The 10,121-nt window shown below is 40.8% G+C and overlaps 1 protein-coding gene across 1 annotated transcript; it reads left to right on the forward strand.

Annotated features, from left to right (window-relative positions):
* Nucleotides 1–7,825: 7,825 nt before the first annotated feature.
* On the forward strand, nucleotides 7,826–9,817 carry LOC123407509. Its single transcript, XM_045100657.1, has 3 exons — nucleotides 7,826–8,240; nucleotides 9,223–9,297; nucleotides 9,397–9,817. Exons 1-3 carry the CDS (start codon nucleotides 7,836–7,838, stop codon nucleotides 9,448–9,450), a joined length of 534 nt encoding a protein of 177 aa, XP_044956592.1. The 5' UTR covers nucleotides 7,826–7,835; the 3' UTR covers nucleotides 9,451–9,817.
* The last annotated feature ends 304 nt before the right edge of the window (nucleotides 9,818–10,121 follow it).

Here is a 10,121-nt window from a genome sequence, read left to right on the forward strand (position 1 = left end):
TGCAAAATACTTAATGGCTTAGAAGCAAGGCGCCGAAGACGTTTTGAAACGTCACGGAACATAAGAGATGTTCTAAAGAGATGAAATTGTGATTTCATGTTTGTGCCCTTGTTAAGAGGTATGAGACCTCCGACAAGATTCTTTGTCCACGAAGTAGAGGAGAAAAACTCAATCGTTGAGCGTGTGCTCAAATTGTCTGAGTACTGCAATCGCTTGAATCAAGTGAGAGTTAATATTCCAAGATGAGATAGTGATGGTTCTCCAAAGTCACTGCCACCAAGCTGTGAGAGCTTCGTGATGAACTATAAACATGTCAAGGATAGATACAATGATCCTTGAGCGATTCGCGATGTTTGACACTGCGAAAGTAGAAATCAAGAAGGAACATCAATAGTTCATGGTTGGTAAAACCACTAAGTTTCAAGAAAGGCAAGGGCTAGAAGGGATACTTTGTGAAACGGCAAAACAGTTGCTGCACTAATGAAGAGACCCATGATTAAACCCAAACCCGAGACTAAGTGCTTCTGTTATGAGGGGAACGGTCACTGAGGCGGAGCTGCCCTAGATGCTTGGTAGATAAGATGGCTGGCAAAAGTCGAAAGAATTATATTTGATATACATGATGATTGATGTGTACTTTACTAGTACTCCTAGTAGCGCAAGGGTATTGGATACCGGTTCGGTTGCTAAGTGATTAGTAACACGAAATGAAAGCTACGGAATAAATGGAGACTAGCTAAAGGCGAGGTGATGATACATGTTGGAAGTATTTCCAAGGTTGATATGATCAAACGTCGCACGCTCCCTCTACCATCGGGATTGGTGTTAAACCTAAATAATTGTTATTTGGTGCTTGCGTTAAGCATGAACATGATTGGATCGTGTTTGTTGCAATACGATTATTCATTTAAAAGAATAATGGTTACTCTATTTGCTTGAACAATCACCTTCAATGGTTTATTGAATCTCGATCGTAGTGTTACACATGTTCATGATATTGGTGCCAAAAGATACAAGGTAATGATGATAGTACCACTTACTTGTGGCACTGCCGCTTGAGTCGTGTTGGTATAAATTGCATGAAGAGGCTCTATACTGATGGATCTTTATACTCACTTGATTTTGAATCACTTGTGACATGCAAAAATATGCCACATGAAACAAGTAGAGTAACTTGTTGGGAGTAATGCATTTTTGATGTGTGCAGTCCAATAAGTGCTAAGGCACGCAGTGGATATCGTTATGTTCTTACTTCACTGACAATTTGAGTAGATACAGGGGTATTTACTTGATGAATCACAAGTCTGAAATATTGAAAATTTCAAGGCTATTTCAGAGTGAAGATCGTCGTGACAAGAGGATAAACTGTCTACAATATGATCATAGAGATGAATATCTGAGTTACGAGTTTTGGTACGCAGTTGAGATAATGTGGAAAGTTGTTTCACAGTTCATGCCACCTGGAACACCATAGTGTGATGATGTGTCTAGACGTCATAGCCACACCCTATTATAATACGGTGCATACTATGATGTCTCTTATCGAATTACCATTATCGTTTATGGGTTATGCATTAGAGACAACCGCATTCACTCTAGTTAGGGCACCGCGTAATTTCGTTGAGATGACACAATATAGACTAAGGTTTAGAGAAATCTAAGCTGTCGTTTCTTGAAAGTTTGGGGCTGCGACACTTATGTGAAAAAGTTTCAGTCTGATAAGCTCAAACCCAAAGCGGATAAATGCATCTTCATAGGATATCCAAAACAGTTGGATACATCTCCTATCTCAGATCCGGAAGCAAAGTGTTTGTTTCTAGAGACGGATCCTTTCTTGAGGAAAGGTTTCTCTCGAAAGAATTGAGTGGGAGAGTGGTGGAACTTTATGAGGTTATTGAACCGTCACTTCAACCAGTGTGTAGCAGGGTGCAGGAAGTTGTTCCTGTGGCGCCTACACCAATTGAAGTGGAAGCTGATGATAGTGATCATTGGAGCTTCGGATCAAGCTACTACAAACCTCGTAGGTCGAAAAAGGTCGCGTACTACTATGGAGTAGTATGGTAACCCTGTCTTGGAGGTCATGTTGTTGAGGAACAATGAGCCTACGAGTTATGGAGAAGCAATGGTGGGCACGGATTCCGACAAATGGCTGGAGGCCATGAAATCCGAGAGAGAATCCATGTATAAAACAAAGTGTAGACTTTGGAAGAACTGCTTGACGGTAGTAAGACTACTAAGTAAAGATGGATCTTTAAAAGGAAGACAGACGATGATGGTGATAAGTCACTATTAAGAAAAGCTCGACTTGTCGCAAAGATGTTTTCGACAAGATAAAGAGTTGACTATGATGTGACTTTCTCACTCGTAGCGATGTTAAAAGTGTGTTGGAATTATGTTAGTAGTTGCTACATTATTTGTGAAATATTGCACATAGGAAGTCAAAACATTGTTTCCTCGACGGTTTCCTTGAGGAAAGATTGTATGTGATACAATCAGAATGTTTTGTCGATCCTAAGGATACTAACAAGTATGCAAGCTCCAGCGATCCTTCAATGGACTGGTGCAAGCATCTCGGAGTTGGAATATACACTTTGATGAGATGATCAAAGATTTTGGGTTTGTACAAGGTTTATGAGAAACTTGTATTTCCAAAGAAGTGAGTGGGAGCACTATAGAATTTCTGATAAGTATATGTGGTTGACATATTGTTGATCAGAAGTAATGTAGAATTTCTGTGAAGCATAAAAGGTTGTTTGAAAGGAGTTCTTCAAAGGAGTACCTGGATTGCGCTACTTGAACGTTGAGCATCAAGATCTATGGAGATAGATCGAAACTCTTAATAGAAGTTTCAACAAGATACATGCCTTGACAAGTTTTTGAAGGAGTTCAAAATAGATCAGCAAAGAAGGAGTTCTTGGTTGTGTTGTAAGGTGTGAATTTGAGTAAGACTCAAAGCCCGACTCCGACAGAATAAAGAGAATAGATGAAGGTCGTCTTCTATGCCTTGGCCGTAGAATTTGAAGTATGCCATGCTGAGTACCGCACCTGATGTGTGCCTTGCCTCAAGTCTGTTGAGAGGTACAGAAAGTGATCCATGATTGAATCACTAGCAGCGGTCAAAATTATCCTTAGTAACTAATGGACTAAGGATTTTTTCTCGATTATGGAGGTGGTTAAAGAGTCCGTCATAAAGGGTTACGTCGATGCAAGCTTTGACACTAATCCGAATAACTATGAGTAGTGAAACGAATTCGTATAGTAGAGTAGATATTTGGAGTATTTCCGAATAGCACGTAGTAGTAGCATCTATAAGATGACATAAATATTTGTAAAGAACACACGGATCTGAAAGTTTCAGAACCGTTGACCAAAACCTCTCTCATGAGCAAGACGTGATTAGACCCCAGAACTATATGGGTGTTAGATTCGTTAGAATCACATGGAGATGTGAACTAGATTATTGACTCTAGTGCAAGTGGGAGACTATTGGAAATATGCCCTAGAGGCAATAATAAATTAGTTATTATTATATTTCTTTGTTCATGATAATCATTTATTATCCATGCTATAATTGTATTGATTGGAAACACAATACTTGTGTGGATACATGGACAAAACACTGTCCCTAGTAAGCCTCTAGTTGACTAGCTCGTTGATCAAAGATGGTCAAGGTTTCCTAACCATAGGCAAGCGTTATCACTTGATAACGGGATCACATCATTAGGAGAATCATGTGATGGACTAGACCCAAACTAATGAACGTAGCATGTTGATCGTGTCATTTTGTTGCTACTGTTTTTTTCAGCGTGTCAAGTATTTATTCCTATGACCATGAGATCATATAACTCACTGCACCGCAGGAATACCTTGTGTGTATCAAACGTCGCAACGTAACTGGGTGACTATAAAGATGCTCTAGAGGTATCTCCGAAGGTGTCATTGAGTTAGTATGGATCAAGACTGGGATTTGTCACTCCTTGTGACGGAGAGGTATCTCGGGACCCACTCGGTAATACAACATCACACACAAGCCTTGCAAGCAATGTGACTTAGTGTAAGTCACGGGATCTTGTATTACCGAACGAGTAAAGAGACTTGTTGGTAAACGAGATTGAAATAGGTATGCGGATACCGACGATCAAATCTCGGGCAAGTAACATACCGAAGGACAAAGGGAATAACATACGGGATTATATGAATCCTTGGCACTGAGGTTCAAACGATAAGATCTTCGTAGAATATGTAGGATCCAATATGGGCATCTAGGTCCCGCTATTGGATATTGACCGAGGAGTCCCTCGGGTCATGTCTACATAGTTCTCGAACCCGCAAGGTCTGCGCACTTACGGTTCAGCGTTGTTTTATGCATATTTGAGTTATATGGTTGGTTACCAAATGTTGTTCGGAGTCCCGGATGAGATCACGGACCTCACGAGGGTTTCCAGAATGGTCCGGAGACGAAGATTGATATATAGGATGACCTCATTTGATTACCGGAAAGTTTTCGGAATTACCGGGAATGTACCGGGAGTGACGAATGGGTTCCGGATGTTCACCGGGGGGGGGGGGGGGGCAGCCCACCCCGGGGAAGCCCATAGGACTTAGGGGTGCCGCACCAGCCCTTAGTGGGCTGGTGGGCAAGTCCAAGAAGGCCCCTACGCAGGTTAAAGGAAAATCAAAGAGAAAAGGAAAAAAAGGGGAAGTGGGAAGGAAGGGAAGGACTCCACCTTCCAATCCTAGTTGGACTAGGATTGGAGGAGGATTCCGCCTCCCCCCTTCGGCCGACCCCCTTGGGGCTCCTTGAGCCTCAAGGCAAGGCCCCTCCCCTCCCACCTATATATACGGAGGTATTAGGGCTGATTTGAGTCAACTTTGCCACGGCAGCCCGACCACATACCTCCACGGTTTTTCCTCTAGATCGCGTTTCTGCGGAGTTCGGGCGGAGCCCTGCTGGAATAAGATCGCCACCATCCTCCAAAGAGCCGTCACGCTGCCGGAGAACTCATCTAGCTCTCCGTCTCTTTTGCTGGATCAAGAAGGCCGAGATCATCGTCGAGCTGTACGTGTGCTGAATGCGGAGGTGCCGTCCGTTCGGCACTAGATCCGAGCGGATCGTGGGACGGATCACGGGACGGTTCGCGGGGCGGATCGAGGGACGTGAGGACGTTCCACTATATCAACCGCGTTTATTAACGCTTCTGCTGTGCGATGTACAAGGGTACGTAGATCGGAAATTCCCTCTCGTAGATGGACATCACCATGATAGGTCTTCGTGCGCGTAGGATATTTTTTGTTTACCATGCGACGTTCCCCAACACTCTACACGTAAGCCCAGGAGCGACAACCATTTATGTACTTTCAGAAACACATGTTTTTAAAAAATGCATGCCCTTGCTATTTATGTACTTATAAACACTGTAATTGCTGGAAGGTTGTACATAACAAATATCACAAACACAATGAATTCCTTGTTTTCCATTCAAATATATTGAATTATGTACACTCTTGAACCTTTGACATTCGTAACTATGAAAATAAATCAAGTCCTCAAAACGTGTAAAATATTCTGTGACTATTAAACCTTGGAACAAAATACAAACTTACACGAACATTTAGTATGATTTCGTCTCTGAATCCACCAGTAGTAGCCACTAATTTTATCTCTAATCCTAGGGATAAAAAGGCAGTACTATCAAATACTGAATTGATCTACAGATAAGACACATCATACTGAATTACTGGTGCCATTTGATGCATTACAAACTATGAAACAAAACTAAACTATAAAGCAGGAAGGAGAAGTGGACTGGGTGACAGTTAATATTTTTGTCTTCAAATGACATATATAGTTGAATTTATTTATTAATAATTTAAAAATAATCTTCACTTAAGCACACACCTAAATGTTGGAACGAAATTTTTGTGTACACGTTCAACATTGTCCCGGAGCTTATTCAACATTTATCTAATAGTTGTTCAACATTTTAATACTGATTCACATTTTTTAAATGCGTGTTCAACATTTTTTAAATAGTCATTCAACATTTATTAATATTACTCAACAATTTTCAAATACTTGTTCAATTTTTCAAATGCGTGTTCAACATTTTTCAAATAGTCATTCAACATTTATTAATATTACTCAACAATTTTCAAATACTTGTTCAATTTGCTTAGTACTTATTCAACTTTTTAAAATACTTGTTCAATATCTTTAATATTTGTTCAACATTATTCAAATATTTGTTCAACATTTTTATATACATGATCTATATTTTTTCAAATACTTATTCTACGTTTTCAAAATACTTGGTCAAAAAATTTCAAATACTTTTTCAATTTTTCTAAACGCTTGATTAACATCTTTATATACAAGATCAATAATTTTTAAAATACTTCTTCAACATTTTTCAAATACCTATTCAACATTTTTAAAATAATTATTCAATGTTTTCAAATGTTTCTATAGAGTGATTATTTATAATATATACATTTAAAATATTAAATGTATAAAAAAGTAAAACAAAGAAACAAAAACTTAAATATACGAAAAAAGAAGGTTTGGGCCTTCCGTGTTGGTGGTCCAGTCCATTTGGGTCTCCCTTCAAAGGAGGGGTTCCTCCCCAGTCGTTGAAGGCAAGACATAGGGGCCCCTGACGTTGATTGTGTGGGGCTAAGGAAAGAGCAACTAGTTGGTGAGCGCTCCTTCCGGAGCTTCCCAACTATCGCTCTGACGCGTAGCCACTTGGTGGTTCTCAGCCACTGCCACGTGTCACGTTGTATGCATTTTCTTTAAATTTTATTATTTTATTCATTTTCCATACGCGTTTTTGGTTTTTTAGGTGGATTTTTCTATTTTTTCGTTTTTCTAGTTTTCACCAGCCTTTCTTAGCTTTTGGATGAAAAAAATTCAAATCTTTTTTTTGCGTGAAAAAACGTGTTTTGTTTTCCTTTTCGAATAAGCACAGTTTTGCATCAAAGCCATGGATCTGCTTCCGTGAGAGGCACGCTTGCACCTCTCAAAAACAAATAAACATATTTTATATATTTTTTTCCTTTGTGAGAGTTACAGTTTTGTTTCCGCGAGAGGCACGACCGTGCCTCTCGGAGACGAAAAAAATCTGTTTTTTATTCCGTTAAAGACACGGTTTTGCTTCCGCGAGAGGCACGACCGTGCCTCTCGAAAAAAAGCATTTTATGTTTTTTTCTTTCGCGAGAGGCACGATTTTGCTTCCGCTAGAGGCACGATCGTGCTTCTAAAAAAACATTTTCTATTTTTTTCGCGAGAGACACGGTTTTGCTTCTGCGAGAGGCATAGATTTCCTTTCGCGAGAGGCACGGTCGTTCCTTTCAAAAACGAAAAAAAACACATTTTCTGTTTTTCTTTTGTTTCATGAGAGGCACATATTTTCTTTTGCGAAAGACACAATTTTGCTTCCGTGAGAGGCCTCTCGGAAACGAAAAACACGTTTTCTCTTTTTACCGCGCGAGGCATGGTTTTTTCTATCGGTTTTTTGTTCAATTTTTTTTATGAAAATATTTTTTATCAAAACCTATCAACATGGGATCTAGTTTTAAAGATCTTAACGCGAAAAATCCAATGATGAAAATGATTCGAGATTTGAAGGCATAATTTAAGAGATAAAACGTTTTGAAAATACATATCTATGTAAAAATAAAAAAAACTTTTAGGTTGCAACAAGTGGTACACATACAATATGCTATTTGTCATAATTTGGAAAGGTGAAAGTGATCTTTTTGAAAGGAGTACTTCTTAAGTGATTTCAGACTAAGTATTATGACTTTGTGGCATTGCACCATGGGATTGGGCCAGTATGTGCCCTCGAGTTGGGCGGATCGTGGACATTTCCCGTGGATCAAATGGGCCGTCCACTCAACGACTGTTACATCGTGCAGTAGCAGCATTCCGTTCCCTTTCTTGCGGACCAATACGAGACACAGAGGCGATCGAGAGGGGTCGGAGATTCGGGAGAGTCGGCGGCGACGCAGGAGAAAGCGGTCGGGGAGAGGCCGCCTCCCGCCGGGGAGGGTCTCGGAGAGCGTTGGATATGGTGCCGGCGAAGGGGTGGAGCCGGAGGGTCGGGAGCGCCCGCTCGTTCGTGGGGAACGCTCTGGGCGGCGTCCGCGGGTGGACCAACGTCGCCTCCTGGGCCGTCGCCGGGACCCTCGCCTACTACCTATGGGTCCAACCCGCGCGCCAGCTCCAGAAGGAGCAGCAGGTTGATTTCTCCTTGCTAATTCTTATTACCCCTGTGATTGTCTTCTATTGGATGGATCAGTCTGGACATGTCGCTTTCTCGGATGAGATCGCGGTAGGTTGCAGTCCCCCGCTTAGTTAATTTTGTCGAAATGCGTGTATAGGTGCTGGTATCAAGAACTTTCTGATTATTACTAGGAACTGTGCGCTGGTTTGATGCAGCTGTCTTGCTTTCGGTAGGGACTGTGGCTAAAATTGGCAACTTCTTTTTTCCTCCCAACCTCACCTATAGGAAACGCCACTGAAATTCCCCACACAAAAAGAGGAAACACCACTGAAACTACAAGCCGCTAGTGTGTTGACTTGAGCGCTGCCATTATATTTTACTTGGTTGAGCTATTGTTGCTTGTAGATCTAAGATTGTGAATCTGAATATGTTCTGCCTTCCAGCAAGAATAATGTGACGATGTATTTTATTAAATGCCTCGTTCATGGCATATTATTAGATGGGATACCTGTGAAGAACCAGGCAGGAAGGTGGCAAACTAGAAACTACGTAGAGCGAATAAATGGCCATGCTCTTATAAAGGTGGAACGGCTATGTTCAGCTCTTGCATCGACCATATTGGAAATGATAATCTGAATTGTCACGTGCTGTGTGTTGCCGTTTTTTGAAACGGTCACTTGTTCCATTTAAATTTTAAAAGTGTGGTTTAAGAAGCAAAAGAACAAAATGTTCTTCAGTTACAAATGTATCATATCCTGATAAGCAGCTATTACTTCTTCTTTATCTGAATCTTTCTTTGATATATAGTGGTATGCTGTTTTCTCTATTTCATCCACGTATGCCTTTGGTTGCACATCCAGGGAATGCTCCCAATCACTGCAAACTGTTGCAGTTTTATCTTATTTCAAGCTTCCCCTTTTAATTTATCAAGTTTAATCTGGCGATTTTTCTCTCCACTCTGTTGAAAATGTTATATGGCTTTTTTTTTTTTCCACAGGAACGAGCTGCTTTAGCCGCCGCCTCGGATCCCTACCGTTATGTCGAGAAACGGAAGCCAATTCCTGATCCTCAGGTAACCTTGTATCTTCACTTCCACTAGATCCCTGAGACCCATCCATGAACTGGTTCTGATAGTTGATTCCTTATCTACTACTGCATGTAATGTGACCAGGACACTGGCCTAACTTACGGGAAGAAGAAGGATCCTCCGAAGTCTGATAACTAGTTCACCTGGGAACATCTTGTACCAAATGCGGCGTCCGTTCGACTGGCAACGTCCCAATATGGGATTCTGCAAGTCTGATTGCTACCACATGACAAGCATATTGTCAAAAAGCCTGCTTCCTCATGTTAGCAACCCGTGGTCTTGTTGCTGAGTCTCGTCGTTTTGAGTTATTTAGGGTTCATCTTTTGAGTTTCTTGCTTGTTTGGACGGATACCGTTTTGTTAGACGTGAGGAACCATACAGGTAATGTAAATGTGTAAGGGCTAGATGTTCAGAAATCGGTGTGCGGAGATACTGCAATCCGTGTGCTGTAATACCGTCGCTGCTACTACTAGTGTTTTCAACATGCTAAATAATCCACTGTCTATGATGGGGGTGCAATTGTTTGTGTACTCCCTCCGTTCCTAAATATAAGTCTTTCTAGAGATTCCACTACGGACTATATACGGACCAAAATAAGTGAATCTACAGCCTAAAGTATGTCTATATACATCTGTTATGTAGTTCGTAGTGGAATCTCTAAAAAAGACTTATACTCCCTCCGTCCTAAAATTATTGTCTTAGGTTTGTTTAGAAATGGATGTATCTAAATACTAAAACGTGACTAGATATGTTCATATCTAGACAAATCTAAGACAAGAATTTTGGGACGGAGGGAGTATTTAGGAACG

The sequence above is a fragment of the Hordeum vulgare genome, chromosome 7H, assembly GCF_904849725.1.
Source record: "Hordeum vulgare subsp. vulgare chromosome 7H, MorexV3_pseudomolecules_assembly, whole genome shotgun sequence".
NCBI lineage: Eukaryota > Viridiplantae > Streptophyta > Magnoliopsida > Poales > Poaceae > Hordeum > Hordeum vulgare.